Here is a 16,976-nt window from a genome sequence, read left to right as displayed (position 1 = left end):
GTTCGAATTAGATAGAAGTAAATGGTACGTCAACAAATCTGGACCCAAAGTAAGTTGAAGAAGCAAACGCAAACAAGTATAATACGAAATATGGAGGCAACACTTTCACAAAAAGAATGTCCAATCGACACCAACATATTGCCATAATCTCATTTCCAATAGTTCAAATGGTGCATATGCCTAAGAGAATAGATAACCACGGACAAGCAATGGCTACAAGATTGCCAGCTTACTTTAATCGTCATTTTACAATTGTCTTTTCCAACCATAGCATTCAAGAATTGACGATCACTGACACATGATGGATCTCATAATGTCTAGAGAATATCCACCTATCTACAACACAAATCGAGGACAAAGCCTCGTTGTTTCCATTAATTATGTACAATACAAATTATGCTTGGACTAGCAGCTATGCAGAGTCCCAATTTGGTGCCACTGGGAACCTTACCGTACGTTTAGATCCTCTTGCCTCACACGAGTAGAGCTTCTCTGAACCTAGCAAACCACTTCGATTAAAGAAAGTCCTTCAAGCTGTTCAACTGTAGGAAGATGATTTCAGCGTGCTTTCCTCAGATATATAACCTTGTGATGACAAAAGGCTACTAACTGTATAACAAAAGCAACTTAAGGCTGTGTCAGTAGAGGTGCTTCTACAGTTTCATCCCCATACTGCCCAGGCTCATGCTCAGGCAGTTTATTCGAATTTTCTGAGTGGAGCAGAGAAGCATGGCCCAATGAGATAATCTACACACAAACATAACTTAGATCAGACTGTGAGCCTACAGTTCTTGTGCATTTGTGAAGTTCATGTTTGTGCATATGCACGCAAAAAAGTGAAATAGCATACCAAAGAAATCGAGGCAACCAAAATGCTAAAACCTTTGCAATCAAAAGGAGCATCGCTTGAAATGAAGAGCGCTGAATGGATCAAGTGTTGCAGAGATAAAAGAGGTTAGTCGTGAAGTGTGCAACTCTGAAATTTCAGCAAAATATGATGATAGTATGATACTTGCAAATCCCGAACATATATTCTACTTACATGTTAGTGGACTCATTACAACAGGTGATAACAAGCTTGCAACAGATTGCACAGCTGCAATAAGTCCTTGTGCCTTTCCCTGTAACATGAACAACATTCTACACTCAATCATGGACAACAAAATTCCTGTTCCCTTGGACTCCCAGTCAAATATACAGCTCAATTACTCAAAAGTAGTTTGGCAGTGTTTCATTCAGTATTAAATTGTCTTTCAGCCATGGTCTAAACTATTTAAAATTAAAAAAAGGAATATCAGAGTTATACTGTGAAAAAAGTAAAAATTAATTTTGTTAATTTCACGTTTTCCTTTTCCATGCAAGCCATTGATACACACACACACGCGCGCATTTAATAGGCATAAGAACTGTACAAACTTGAGATTATTTCCATAAACTGTATCGGTCCCTATGTAGGACTGGTACATACCAGTCAATACGAATGTACAAACACAGGGTACATCGGTACATACCAGTGTTTCAAAGTCAAAGAAGAAGAAGAAGAGGAAGGAACAGATGGGTGGAGGAAGAAGACGACGAAGGAAGAAGAGGAGGTGGAAGAAGAGGAGATGGTGGAGGACAAAGAGGAAGGAGGTAGAAAGAAGAAGAGGAAGCGTGCACAAAGACTAGGAAGGGTACTCGTGGTTGCTATGGTGGGGAGATAGGTGGCAGCTAATGGCAGCAGCAGGGAGGTATGAGGTATCAGGTGGTTGTGGCAATTTTGCGCTCCCCACACACAATGAAGAGGGTTCGTGTTCGTGAGCCCTAATTGACAGAAAACTGCTTTTTATTTTTATTTTTTTACTTTTTAATGGGTTGGACTGGACCTGTCCGATACAAGGGCAGTCCACGTACTGGTTCTCAGCCAGACCCTATCCGGGTCATACATCATTCCTTGCATGCACCTATTTTAAATGTAGGGAACTCCATGACACAAAAATTCTAATACCCGACAATGAAACCTGTTGATGCAGGATCCATTGGAGGTCAGCCTGCTGCGCAAAGTTTGGACTGAAATTCTGGGCTGATGTGAATTTGGATCAGGTTAAATTCTCACACAGAATTGAAGTGGCAACAAAAATTCATCAAAAAAAATTCAAAATTGGAAAAAAAAAATTCACAACTCAATTCTAGATATCAGTTAGCCTCACTTAGACCCAACAACATAAATTCACCCTACATCACCAGCCTTTATGATTATTGCAAAGTGGCCTTCATTTCTTTGGATATGGTACTTGTCCTTCGACAAGAACTCAGTTAAGCAATTAATAATCAGCTATCACTATGCTCATGTAAAATCATCTATCAGCATATAAATTTTATTGTCTAAAATGTTTAAATCAATTTTTGACTGATATTTGAAGGCAGTAGATACTTATATTTTCTAGATTATTCAGAATTTATTCTCAAATAGCAATGATATTACAAAATACCTGATCACTTGAAATAACTGCCTTCGAAATGATAGCACAAGTCTGTGAATGAAGAATCTCAGTTTAGCATTGGTAAGGAACAAAACTCGATGAAAACTAACAACTTTTTAGATGCTTTTTAATAGTATAAATTTTAAAAGTGCTCTTATTGAATGTAAAACTATAACCATCTAGGTATATTTAAAATTTCAGACTCAGCCAAATTATAACAACAAATTTCCTCAAAAGGAGAAAATGCTTACAGATGGTTTAACAAGGACATAGATGACTCCAAATGATGCACTGAGATACGGAACCTGTAGAAGTTATGTAATTAAAGCTAGAAATATCTTAAACAACATGCAGTTCACATCGTCTTTTAAATAATTTTATCGACTTAAATGTAATCCAAATAGAGGACGTATTGCGGAGAAAAACATTACCCAAGGTGCCCATGCCAAGCCATAAAGCACACCCTGTACAGAGAAAGATGCGTTAGGAATACATAAACTTAAAAGAAGTTTGCTAATTCACAATTCACACCAATAACAATATCTCTAAGAAGATCAAGACTAACATAAGCAATTGAAGCAATCAAAGCGATACAAAGAACACCCTTTTCTCCCATAAGAGAATTAATATGTGGAAGAACCAAGATCTACAAAAAGAGAAAAGAAAAGAAATCAGTCACTTCAGACATCAAGCACAATAGAAAATATTGATAAATTTATGTGTCATCAAACTACATTCAGTTGCATTAGTATCTCACTGAGTATAAATTGCTTGTCATGAACTTAAAACTTACCACAAAAACCTCTTTTTTCCACTTGAAAATATCCATCAATTAAACATAACCTTGATGCATATTATACAAAAAGGTTCATTGATCATGTCCAAATAGGCATACATTTATGCAGCTTACACAGTGATGGTCTGTTAAATTAATTGTCAACAATTATTTTGTTACTTTTGAAGTATGTCTGATAGTTGTAAAATGCAAGTTAAAGGAATTTATAATGTGCTTACCAACTGCTCAGAAAGGATCTCCAGTTAATGCATATAGCAAGAAACAATGAAAAATGATCAGATGCAAGTGGAAAAAGGTGAATTTTAAACCTGGTCTAGCTGAATAGTGCTGAAGTGGAAATAAATTATGAAATTGAAATATCTATCAAATTATATTTTGGAATCTATATCTGTATGCCTTATCATCACAGCCCTCTAGTTTAAAGTTTAAACAGCTCAAAAGTTGGGTCAACTACGAAAGATGTTTACAGGTCCAGAAAATATCTACTCAAGCAATAGATTTTACAATGATGGTGTGGCAGCTATTATGGTTACTAGCAAATTTTAATAATGATTATAATAAATCGTTAGCCTAGCTCACTTGTATGAATGTCCTACAGTCCTAGATTTTCATTCACTGTCTGGTACTAACCCAATTACTTGAAGTATGATGACGACGCCACTACATGCAATTTCCAGAATGAAAAGATTTTTTGTATATACAAATGTTATATTTGATGCTTGAGGAACAAACAAGGGATACAAACAGGAAAGCAAGATTAAGAATGGCATGGTACATAAAAGCCATTGCAGCACCTGAGAAAATATAGACCCAAAGCTGACCATCAGTAGAATTTCTGAGAACTGGTTTTTGTTGAAGCCAAAGGCTGACTTAAGATAGTACTGTACAAAAAACATACATAAGTGTCCACTCATTTGTATGCCCTAGCAGCTTAAACATGAGAATAGCTAACAAAAAAAATATAATATTAAGATGCAAACATAAGTAAACATTAACAAAAACCTAAACAAGAAAATATTACTAGAGAAGAATAATGAAAGAATTATACCAGCAAGATACTGCTGATGCCAGACATCCCCAATTCGTAGTAGAAGGAAATGAATGAAATTCGCTTAAGAGTGGTACTACAATTATAAGAAGTCTAGGTTAGTGGAAAAGAACAATAATCATTTTCCATTTATGAACCACAAGCAGAGTTTGAATTTAAGCTGGTGGACATACTATATATGTTGGCAGAGACACCAACTAAATAATATATTGCAAATTGACAGAAGAACAATCAGTTCCTCTAAAATGATCCTAAGAATTTAAATAATAGATAGACACTCTAACAGATGTATTGTAGAGTGAATGTTACGAAAATTGACAAAGCACACCCCAAACAGTAGGTAAAAAGATCAACATAATACCTACTACTGAAAACAAAAATAGTATCTTTCATAGAGTTCCAACGGTCCTGCAAGACCTCGAGCACAATGAATGAACATGATCTGTTTTCACTTTGTCTTGGAGCTACCTTGACCGTCTCGATCAGAAAAATTTTCATGTATAGTGTGGCACAAACCAACAAAAATATGGACACCTATACATGATAAATAATAAGACATCAAATAAGGATATATAAAAATTTCCAATGTTAATAAAGAAAGTGACCTTATAAGTATTATCTAAAACATGCCTCAAATATCCATCCTTCAGGTAGAAAGCGAGCCAAGATGTTTCCCAGTACATGAGAAACAGAAAAAAGTCCAGTAATCCATCCAAATGTGGTAGATCTCTTGCTGACCTCAATTACATCAGCCTAGATGAGAAGGAAATATTACTTGAATTGGCACTACATCAATCCTTAGCATGGGAAAAAAATATATAATCCTTTTTGTAATTCACAAAGAAACCTATATATAATGCTTGTCAAATTAGAATATTTCAGTAAATTATGAGGTGAAATAGGCAATAATTGGTACTAATCTTTATGCTTAGTAATGAGTAACGGAAGTTTTTGCTCCACATATGGCTGACAAAGATAGTAAATACATAGTATTACAATATTTGTACCAACATTTTAAGTGAATTCTACAGAAAGAAATTGTATTATTAGAAGGATGATAGGAGAATATTTTTTTACATTCTAAGTTTCTAACACACTCAATGATTTAATAATATGTGCTTCCATCCATTTTATAAGCAAAAAAACTCCTTTTTCTATTTAGTTCACAGTTTCGGTGTCATTCTCACTTTTGATCCCCTTAAATTTTTGTATACCAAAGCAAACATATGAGTAACATGAAAAAAGTTAGCACCTATTGATGGAATTGTTTTGAAGCCAGAATATGCAGTGAAATATTCTTCAAAAGCAAAGTGGTTGATCATTACAATTTTCCAATTATCTTCTCTATTTAAGTAAAATCTCATTGTTGGATCACATATTAAACATTAAAGATATTATATTAAACTATCCATGAAAGCTTTTGGAATCTACATCATAATAAATGGTGGAATTCAAGCATTCTGCAATATGTTCCATGATTACTCAACATATTTAAGTTAGTCACAAATCTAATCATTAATGGGAAATAGGCATTTCACTTAATTTCTTTGCATATAAAAGAGAAACAAATAGAAGAATGACAACTGCTCACCGCATAAGCAACTGATATGCATAATATGCTTCCTTGACTTATAATATATGATATTGTGCGAAGTACAAAGTATATATAGACAGCTGCTCTAGAAACATCCCAAGCAAGTATGGCTGTAATTACAACATACAAAGTTAATTTTGAGACAGATAGAGGAAAGAGCTTCATCAAGAAATTTACATGATAACAACATATTGACCGATTCAAAAAAGAACAAGCTACAAGCATGTGAGAATTAAGGTAACAAATTAAGCCATTTTTTATTACTAGGTTTTCAAGGTCTTGGTCAAGATCAGCCAAGAGTGATTCAATATATTCTAAGAAATCAGGTATGGCAGTAAGAACCAAGGTTTTAATTACCAAACCAACTGGTACATACCAGTTGGCATTTACCAGCCCGATCAAGTACCATTACTGAAAGATACTGTTCAACACTGGTACATATATATTTCATTTATATTATTTTAAAATTTTATTCAATAATATTAGGTAGATAAAGTACCTGATGTAACAACACCATACTGATCTAACATTTTACTGGAACTAGTATCAGACTAGTATTTTAGAACATGCTCCAAAAGTGGATGGAAAGTGTCTAGGAATGGCTAGAAATCGGCTGAATATTACTGGTGATCAAATGGATTGGCCACTTTTGGGAAAAAGTCGACAATTCCAGCTGATTGACTAATGCCCAAGCCAACTGAATGAGATGAATTGTGTGAGCCATAAACACCACCGAGTCTATCAACCACTGTTCTCAAAACATTGTCGTTCTCCAGTTATTGTCCTTCAACTTTGCTCCACAAGGCCACTACAACAAAAAGAGCTATGATTCTTGCAAGAGTATTCTGTTCCTACTCGGAAAGACTCAAAGCCTATCAATCTTTTAAATGACCATTGTGACCTTGTGAAAATAATGCTAAGATAAAACCACATACGAGTTAAGAGATAGTCTCAACAAAACAGTGACCATTTTAAGGTAACAACTCCTTAGTACAATTATTTTGTTGTGTTGTTGTACTACCCATAAATTGTGAATTTGATACTATGACCTACTTATATCCCGACAATATCATGAGTTATTAAATGAAATATATTAATAAGAACATCAGGTATTGCCCTCACTAATAGCAAAATTATGCATCCTCAGCAATTCTGATAGACTGAGATTACAAACTAAAAAAAAACTTATTTCACACCTATTTGTACATCAACAAACCAAACTCAACAATGTGAACAAAACAAGTTATAGAAGTTGCCTTACTTGTATGCATCTAGGGATTAGAGAAGACTCATACCAAATGGGACTATAGATGTGGAGATAGTAATGAGAAGCAGTGGTTTACGCCCATATTCATCTGCTAGCTGACCTAAGATGGGAAGCACCACCATTTTAAATATTCCAACAACCTACAAGGACATTAAAGATTTCTTTCAAATCATGCCACATTAAGATGAATACCTCAATTGATTGTAGAAGTGTGAAATCATATCCTAAAAATTTGTATGAGAACACTTCGATATACCAAATATCAAGCTTCATTTTTGTGTTTCTAGATATAAATGGAAGAGAAAAGTAAGAATGAAAATCCCAATGAACACCCAACAACAATTATTTGAATGACATCAACTCAATTGTCCAAATATAATTCTTACTCAAAGAGGCCGTATAAGTTGAGTCATACATATCATTAGACCCAAAGTAACCTCATGCCACAATGACTATTGAATGCAGATAGCAGTCTTTAATGGTCATAAAGCTTATAAGGAAATCAAATGATCTTATTCCTACAAAACACCCTGCAAGCATGATAACGGATTGTATACTGCAACACAGCTTACGTTGCTAGGAATAAAAAACTTTGGAGTTTTTATTGATTCCCTCTGTTTGCCATTGTTAAGTGAGGTAACCAATTGCAGAAGATATGGATCTCATTTCTGTGGCCAGTTTCACAGATGAGAATTTGTTAACAGATGAGCTATTGGGTATTCAGTCTGATCCAGTGATAAGAGGATGCATGAGTTTAACAGATGATAATTTGAGGCCACAATAAGCAAATTAGTTGGACAAACTAAAATGAACTTTGACTAGAATTTTAATTCTGGTCAACTTAGATTAGAATAAGCAAATTAGGCCATTTTATTCTGGTCAACTTAGATTAGAATTTTAAGCAAATAAACTTTATAAATACGAAATGAAGTATTACAAATATGAGTAAGTTGATTAATATTAAATTATTATGTCACTTCAAGCATGAAGTCTGTGGAATAAACAGATAAAAGACCATTTTACCGTAGAAAATTGATCATAATACAGCTGAGTTTTACAAAACTTAACTCATATATCTATCCATTCTGTTTCCAAAGCCATCAAAATCTAACAAAACATGAAGACTACTTATCGCAGTTTCTCTGAAAGCTCCGAAAAGCATTTGTCATCGGCTCAGCGAGTACAGAAAAAATTACACCTCCCTTTTCAAAAGGAAAAAAGGTATGCATAGAAGAGAAAGAACTCACCGTCTGTTGGAGGCCGTTGATGTAGATGGCCTTGGCACAGGAGCTTTGGCCGGGACAGAGGGCTCGAGTCGTAACATCCACCAGCACCGAAACCGTCATCTCCTCCGCGATCCAATGGATAAACAACGGAACCAGCAAGTGAACCAACGGCCTCAAAAGCCTGAAATCACCGGACGCCATTATCGATAAATCTACTATCTTCTCTCCTATTCCTTAACCTTCTCTTTATATCACTCCACTATTCCTGCCGGAGAAGAGTCAGAGGGAGGAATGGCTCGTTTCACGTTGCCTAGCTTGCGGATGGATTTGACTCGGCTGTGCTTGTTTCTTGCTCGGAGATGAAGGGTGTTTTCAGCTCATGATAAGCAGCGCTAGTCACCGGAGTCGACAATTTTGTATGGCTGAGGCAGCCTTCGATAATCCAGGGCTGATGTGGACTTCTCACATACGTTATGTGGCCGAATATACCCTCACTCAACTTGTGCGTGGTGAGACCACCCGTGACACTTCTCACTGATGATTCAGCACGGCCACCCATTTGTTTCGCGGTGTGAGGGCGACGCCGGCCACGCGCGAAACCGTGGACTTGCAACTCTCGCCGCGGGGCGGGACCCTTGGACGCGTGCCGGCTCGTGTGTTGTCTTTTTCTCGCTCGACGGCCGAGATCGATTTGATAACGACAGTGCGCCGCTGGCGAATATCCAACGGCCTCTTCGCTTGGAGCAGACGTCCTCGGTGACTGCGGCGCTCTGCAAATTACTGACGTGGCGAGAACGATGATGTGGCCGATTAGCTTTCGTCCGATGACGATGTCATATGCGGTACCACTCGATCTGTAATTCCCCGAATCTTGAAGCGCTGAAACGAAGTCGGATGGTTCTTAAGTTGATGGGACTCGTACACTTACATCCATCGTTATAAAATTAGGATAGGATTAGCCAATCAAAAAAGAATTCGAGAACGCTACGCCTTATGATCGATTCTTCTTGTGATTTAACTCCTATCAAATCAAATCAGGCGCTATCATTAATATGCTCCGACATAGATGACGTAAGCAGTGAATGTATAGCTTCGTCTGCAACAGCGGTGTGGTGGACGGAGCTTTCTTTCATCGGATAGGAACTGTAGGCGTTTATGGTTGTTATTACTATTACTTTTTGTTTATTCTCCCTACTGACTTGGAAAATGAAAAGGACCACCCGATTTGGATGTCATACCTAACAGCTCAAGCAACCTCATTTTAGTTGAAAGTTAATTTTATATTTTGGTTACAAGAGTTAGGTATGATCATATCTACCAAATCATCTTGAGAGAGATTAAAAAAGATAAAATATTTAAAATTATATAAAAATTATAAATAAATAAATAAATAATTTAAGCATATCTTATTAGGATCGATAAGTATTTCAATAGTTCTAATTATATTTAAACTGTTCAAAGAATTAGAATTATTATTAAAATTAAGAATTTATGTAGGAAAAAAAATTCATAGTGAAATTATTTTGAAGGATGTCTCGAGTCTTAAAAGGCATAAAGGAATATACTTTTAGTGTCCCGAGATTTCATTTATTCTAGAGATGATCGAGATAAAAGTTATTCATAGTTTATATAAGAGGATGTATAAGTGGTTGGTAACGTTTGAATTAATTTAAGAGATCAAGATCTAAATAAGGATTATCAAATCACAAGGTCTTCTCTCTCTCAAGATAGCTAAAATGTTTGCAAAACCTTAGGGTTGGAGAAGGAGAGGAATTACGATTAGTAATGATACCAAATAAATTAAAAGAGGAAAGTGTATACGAAGGCACACCACAAACTCTAATGCGCCATCCACTTTAGATCACGATGCATACAAGTGGTAGCTTTGGAATAGATTATACAGATAAGCTTGCAGTCAGTTCAACCAAATCAACCAGTGACGAACATCATTTAATACTCATAGTGACAGCATATCCTGAGAACATCCATTGCCCACATTCATTTGTTTACCATTCTTAAACGAACATTACTCGAAGAACCAAGAGTCAAATCAGTATCATCCAGGGTCGTTCTACAAGAATAGGTGCATGAATCCTGTCGTTTGGGCATTCCAAATTTCCAATTCCTTATGATGTTCTTCATATTTGGATCTTTAAGTCTTCTGTTCTCTCTTTTCTCGATTGTTTCTCCCGCATCCTATTTCCATTAATTGATTTGATTTGTAGGTGTGAGGGCCTTATGCTCTTATAATCCATATTTAATGGATAAGTTTGATATTTAACATAAATCTTCATATCTTAAGTTGTTAATTACAATATCATGATTGAAATCAAAACCCAAATATTGGTGGAGAAAAAGAATTGGGCGATTGTGAAATTAAGATGTAACAACGCATTACCAGGTGGAGTTTTCATAGCACCAGCCCTGATAACATGGCATGGCAATCATTGAAGGACTTGACCGAGTAAATAACATGGCATGGCAATCATAAGAGGGCTTGACCAAGTGGCTACGTACTCGTACCACACCATGCCTCCTCGAAAGGTCGTAAATGATTAAGCTTCTGAAACAATGGGGAGTGGTCCTCGTTCCTCCGCTCCTGCAATTTCCTATATATCGATCTGGGCTGGATTTATTAGTGCAAGTTCTCATGGATGACCCCTCGGCAAAGGACTACCTCCCCCTCCTGCAAGTTTAGCTGCAGGAGAAAAGCTTCCACTACTGATGCAGACCATGTGACGCTAGTAACTTCTCCTGCCCTATACTTTGGACTCAGTACAAAGCTCCGTGGGATTCTACAGTGGCAGTCCCACTGAGCTTTCTGCTGCCATGTTATGATTTGCCTGTCTTCTTCTTCCCTGCTCTCGACCGCGTTCAAACCGCCCATGATGTGTCAACGCGATTTGGCCGCTGCGGAGGGCAATGAATCACTCCTAGTAGGCGTGTTACTGCCCGAGTTCATATACGGAGAGGGGTGTGTTGTTGTTCATTATGGGTGGGCCATCAACTCACTCGATTGCAGCTGCAGTACTCTCTGAGCATGCAATTTTATCTCTGCAACTCTGCATGCACCTGGTTGTCTCCCCCCCCCCCCCACCCCCCTCCTCTTCCCTGTCCTTGATGGATGAACACACAGTTCTCTTTTCTCACGAGACCGTCACCTACAGGGTTTCTTGCTCATGGAATCAAATCCTACCAATGTCATTATACTAAAACAGGATCCTACCATGTAAGTAATGCGTGCATGCATTCGTAGTAGACGAAGAAAATGTCCTTTCCGTTCTTAGGGTTTCTGCCACGTCTATGGAAAGCTCTCCATCCCTTGCAGCAATCCCAAAATGAGTCGGAGACCATACGTTTTATGTAACCAAGGATGAGCCAAATGGAGCTAGCTATCTGAGAGTCTCTTTTGGTGGCGAAGAATACGAGACATCTCCTGCATGCTGCCGCCATGACATATATATAAGCACTTGAGCTTTGCTTGGACCCATACGAGGCATGTGGGAAGATCCTCAAAACTGGTGGTGATTGATTGCTTTGAACAAAACATCAGTGATTAACGCAAATGTTTTTTGTAGATATCATGAGCCATCCGATCCACCATCGGATGATGCATCAGAGCTTTTGAGATTAAGATGGTATCCTTTTACCAGTCTTCCATAAAAAGGAACAACAAAGAAAAGTTAGATTACCTTTGTAAAATGATATCAACGTACACATCATATTTCCCATCAATATAACTTTACCTGACACGACGAAGCTTTTAGCGACGTACATATCTTAAAGATAAATCAACATAGATTCGAACAATACTTACAGCATAAAGATGCACATCCATCATATTTCCTAGCGATATAACTTTACCTGACACCGAATGTTTTGCTGCCGTCTCAACCGCTGATTAAGCTTTTGCCAACATACATATCTCGAGGATAATAATAATAATAATAATAATAAGAGTAAGAAGAGATGGGTTGATAAGACGAGATCGTTAGAGACAAAAGTGACAGAGAGAAAAATAACCCCGACAAGAAAGGATTCGTCAACAAGGGAAAAAAAAGGCATCAGCTTCGAACAACTCGTGGACCTCCTCCTTGAAACACGGGGCACAAGCAACAGCAGGTACCTATATTTCCGGGTTCACCAATTACCACCGTATAATCTAATTCGACAGCGATCTGAATCGCTGGTTCGATTGGGTTACTTATTGCTACATGGTAGTATCGATCATATTTTTCTGACTCAAATACCTACCTATTATACGATTACCATATCAGCAAGATGATAGAACAATTCCTGTGTTTCTTGCATCTTCACGTGCAGCCAGTGAACGATTTCTTTCCTTTCTTGCATCTCTCATTCGGTTCTTTCCTGAAGCTAATGAATGATAAATGGCGAGATGACCACTTTCCCGGTGTCAAAAAAAAAACATGGTAAAAATCTAATCTTCGGATAACATGCACCCTTATACGAGCAGAGACAAATCTAGACCTCTTCACTCGGTATAATGGTGATGTTTCTGACCAACTCATAAAGGCAGATCCAATCATCCTTGCGTCAAATTAGAAAGCGAGATGGATATAGTAAAACTACATGAGGGAGAAAGAAGCTGAGTCGATCGATAATAAATGTAACAATAAAGTCATAAACCGTAATAATGGGAAAAAACAAAAGAGCATCGATGGAATGCGGGGGATGGTGATGATGGAGGGAGGTGGCCCCTTTTGGAAGCGCCATCATTACAGATCTTCTTTTGTCTTTGGGCCGACCGAACCATCATCATGCGGGGTGACATCTCAATGAGTTGGATTGGATTGGATTGAATTGAATTGAATTGAATTCCCACAATCGGATCACGTGATGCCACCCTTACTCCCCCACCTCCGCGTCCTCAACGTTGCTTTCTCCCCCGCCGGTCGCTCTCCTCGCTCACTTGCCTGTGTCGTCGTGGCACTGCGCATGGGGGCGAGGGTGTTTGCCTTCCCTCTTCTTGCTCACTATAAATAGTCCCTTCACACACGCAACACACCCCACGCAAACAAGGCCTTCCTTTCCAGTTAGCCTGTAGGTACTCCGTCGCGACTCTTATATTTCTCCGTCTCTTTCAAGTCCAGCCACCTGAAAGGTGACCACTTGAGAAAAAGGAAGCTGTCTATGCGATTCTCATCTTGTTAGCTAATACTCATGCTTTCTAAAACCGAGGGATCGATCGATGTTCGTACTTGCTTTCTTTCATTAGGTTAGTGCGTTGGTCGACCAGGATAGCTTTCTCGGTTTCCTTTTCTGCGTTCCATGGTGGGGAAGCAGAGGAGATTTTTTCTTCCGGAGAGAAGTGGTTTATGTCTAGACACGTAGGGTCGTATCTATTCTTAGAGAATGAGAGTGCCTCGATTGAATCCTTTTTGTTGTTGTTGATTAGATCGCTCTGATCGTACTTGTCATTGCTGAAACTTAAGTCTCTTCGTTGCCCTCAACTTGTGGTACAATAGGTAGGTAGATACGTTAAATTTCCTCTGATAAAGAATGCTCTCTCTCTTTCTCTCTCTCGAATGCAAATTTGCATTCGAAGGGTTCAGTTTCCGATGTGCTGGCTTGATGGGTTTCGCGTCGAGCTTTGTCTTCCTCTTTTACATGCTGACATCTTCTTTTCGGCACACAAAAAAAAAAAAGCGCAACGAATTGAACACTTGTCTCTAATCCCGCAGATCTACAAGTGATGGAGAGGCTCAACACCAAGCTGTTCTGGGAGAACTGTTACATAATGAAAGAGAACGAGAGGCTGAGGAAGAAGGCGCAGCTCCTGAACCAGGAGAACCAGGCACTCTTGTCCGAGCTGAAACAGAAGCTGGCCAAATCCAATGCCAACTCCAAGATCAATAACATCACAGACCTCAACGCGTGCCCGACTCCAAAAAAGACCCCCAACGCCAGCAAGCCTCGCACCACGTACTGAAGGCAGGCAGGCAGGCATTTTGGACGTTCCCGACGAATCATCTATGTAGCTGAATCAGTTCAGCCAACAGGCTGTTATGTATATTTTTCCTATCTAGCTTTCTAATGAATAAGAAATCTAGCTTATATATATATATATATATTTATATCATGCAATCTGAACCCATTGTGTAAGTGACGATGAAATCCCAATGTTTGTTGATCTTCCATCCCGCGCATGCATAATTGCAGTGCTTATAAGTCAAGCAGCAAGCAGCCAAATCGATCTGCGCCGGGGCTTAACACAGTCGTACGTTGCAGCCACGGTGTTGAATGAAAACCATGCACATATAGCACTCGGAGAGGCAAAAACAAGGGTTGGGGGTGTGGGGGCCCGACCAGTACAACCATGTCATCATTAGCGTTAAAACCACGAGGGCTCGTCCAGAGTACTAGTAATAATGCGACTTTGTGTGATTGGATTGGACACCACGGTGCCACAGCAACTGTTGCCCATACAATACATGTAGGATCTCTTCTACTTCATTCATGCTATTAACTTCTCGATGCAATAAAAGAAGAACATATATTAATTTAATCTAAAAATTTTAATTTTTTTAGATCTAATATATGTAATTTGACTCTCTTTTTTAAAATTTTTTATTCATGTGAAATTATCCTCTTAACGTATTTTATCTCATATACATAAATATTTTTAAGCTTTTATTGACCGACCAAATGACAACTTTGGGCAGCTATTGGGGGGGAGGGCGGCTAACGGTAGCTTGGGTCGCCGAAGGGGTCATGAGAGGAGAGGCAGTCAGTCGTCTCGGAGTTGATCCCGTCGATCTATTAATCAATGCATAAACAATTGGGGCGTCGATGTGACATTGGGACCCCTCAGATTTGATCGCCTGAGGCATTTTATGTGACCCCTTCGGGCTATTCGTCAATTCTCACCGAGGGAGTTGTCAACCCGATGGAAATTTGTACGGATTCATTGGCTTATTATGAGCTCCATGACCGATGAAAAAGGATATGAAATTTTACAGCATAGCACTTCCCCAAAGTCTCATTTTTTATCCCAAAGGTGATAATACATTTGGAAGCTTTTTAATCGATTCATCTTAAATCTCTTAGCTATTATCTTCTTTAATAATTCACTCTATCAAATCAACAACTTTTTCGTTTCAAATCTAATCAAATCAACAGCATCTTAAAGCTCATAGTGCTAACCTGTTAGATCAATTTTTAATTATCTAAAATGATATTTGATCCAGATCATTCTTCGAAGCTACTTTCGAATTGAATTTCTCTTATAATCATTCGAATCTCGAGACACTTTCGACGATATCCCTCCAATACTTAAATAAGTAGATAAGTTAGATAAATCAAATAGAATTTTAATTTTTATGTATTAAGATGTATATGTGGGGCCCCTTTTACAGTGGGTGATCAACGTCGTTATCTTTGAATAGTGTATCATTCGTGCGAATGTTGAGTGTCGATTTCGATCATAACTATCACTAGCTCACGTTGAACTTAGGGTTACATAATTTTCTAACATGTGTAGGATGATTAGCTGGCTAGAGAATATGGAACTATAAGAAGCTAATGTGCCCATCACGTGCGATTCGTTTGTTGTTAACGTGCCATCCCACGAGGTCTAAGATTTGTTTTTGTGATATTGAAGTATCGATTATACATACCTGACCTACCGATCACTCAATACCACATTGTTTGCCACATAATATCAATGTGTCAATCGCATGATCTATGAATATTTACCACATGAGTTGAGTAATTGAACACATTATATTGACTATATCATGTTTTGATTAAGTATGACCAGCATATTGACTATATAGTCTTTTTTATCCGTGATATATTATAAATGTGTCAATCATACAGTATCGACATATTAACCAAAAAATAAATAAAACCACCGACATGTCAGCCTAGCCACTTTTCCTATCACAATCTCAAATTAATAGAATTACACGTTCCTATCAACTGTCTTTCATTTGTTTGTGGGAAGAAAGTATACTTTTAAAAGAAAGAAATCAAAGTGGGAGAAAAGAGAGCGGAAAAGAGGGAAGAAGATAGATAGGGTTATGCATTGTTACTTCGCCCTGTTACATTTACGAGATCGACAATTGATTAATCCTTACATCTGTTGGGTCTAGCCGGCTTGGACAATTTGGGCTATAAGCCCAAATCAATAATTAAGAGAGAAATGTCTAAAATTAGACAGGGCAGCGTCCGTGTGTGCAGGTGAGCGTGCAGCGTGCGGCGGCATGCAGAGAAAATAGGAGAGAGAAATAGAGAGAGAAAGATTAGGTTTTTAAGTTTTTTGCTTGACGATCGGTGGCCAAACGTTCTCAGTTTCGGCTCAAATTTTATGTGGAGAATCCTTGCAGTAAACTCTACAATCCTAACGGTGTTGATATACAGTTTACCCTCTCTAAGATACTTTTCTACTATATCTACTATGTGAGATTTAATTTTTTTTTTTTTTTAAGAATATCCAAATTGTGGAAGTTTGAGATGGACTACGGTCCTTCGTTTTTCTCACATTGGACTTTTCACGTTAAAAGATTTGGTCTCACTATGTGATTGATTTTTTCTCTATCATTTATGTTGTGCTGGTTG

General features: G+C 37.9%; 2 protein-coding genes across 3 annotated transcripts; one reads left to right on the top strand and one right to left on the bottom strand.

The window, feature by feature from the left end:
- Window positions 1-201: 201 nt before the first annotated feature.
- On the bottom strand, window positions 202-8,774 carry LOC103990047 (uncharacterized). 2 transcript variants are annotated; one of them, XM_009409074.3, is made up of 14 exons: window positions 8,415-8,769; window positions 7,196-7,307; window positions 5,898-6,010; window positions 4,937-5,059; window positions 4,668-4,840; window positions 4,307-4,382; window positions 4,053-4,139; window positions 3,028-3,108; window positions 2,894-2,926; window positions 2,714-2,767; window positions 2,472-2,513; window positions 1,043-1,121; window positions 851-921; window positions 202-747 (listed from the first exon to the last, which is right to left on the bottom strand). In XM_009409074.3, the coding sequence occupies exons 1-14, from the start codon at window positions 8,592-8,594 to the stop codon at window positions 628-630; spliced, it is 1,344 nt and encodes a 447-aa protein (XP_009407349.1). In that variant the 5' UTR covers window positions 8,595-8,769; the 3' UTR covers window positions 202-627. The 2 variants fall into 2 exon arrangements, with proteins under 2 accessions (XP_009407349.1, XP_009407351.1); XM_009409076.3 differs by lacking the exons at window positions 5,898-6,010; window positions 7,196-7,307 and having other exon boundaries at window positions 8,415-8,774.
- Window positions 8,775-14,102: 5,328 nt separating this feature from the next.
- On the top strand, window positions 14,103-14,461 carry LOC108953128 (protein LITTLE ZIPPER 3-like). The gene has a single exon (XM_018827510.2). It carries the CDS (start codon window positions 14,110-14,112, stop codon window positions 14,344-14,346), a length of 237 nt encoding a protein of 78 aa, XP_018683055.1. The 5' UTR covers window positions 14,103-14,109; the 3' UTR covers window positions 14,347-14,461.
- Window positions 14,462-16,976: the final 2,515 nt, after the last annotated feature.

The sequence above is a fragment of the Musa acuminata genome, chromosome BXJ3-6, assembly GCF_036884655.1.
Source record: "Musa acuminata AAA Group cultivar baxijiao chromosome BXJ3-6, Cavendish_Baxijiao_AAA, whole genome shotgun sequence".
NCBI classification, from domain to species: domain Eukaryota; kingdom Viridiplantae; phylum Streptophyta; class Magnoliopsida; order Zingiberales; family Musaceae; genus Musa; species Musa acuminata.
Note: the sequence above shows the minus strand (reverse complement) of the source record. Positions and strands in the feature narration are given on the sequence as shown.

Coding starts and splice junctions, on each gene's coding strand:
- LOC103990047 (XM_009409074.3), bottom strand. CDS start 8,594: ATGGCGTCCGGTGATTTCAGGCTTTTGAGGCCGTTGGTTCACTTGCTG. Junction 6,011..7,195: donor CACATCTATAGTCCCATTTG/GTATGAGTCTTC, acceptor TTGTAATTACAG/CCATACTTGCTTGGGATGTT. Junction 2,927..3,027: donor TGATTGCTTCAATTGCTTAT/GTTAGTCTTGAT, acceptor TTCTCTGTACAG/GGTGTGCTTTATGGCTTGGC.
- LOC108953128 (XM_018827510.2), top strand. CDS start 14,110: ATGGAGAGGCTCAACACCAAGCTGTTCTGGGAGAACTGTTACATAATG.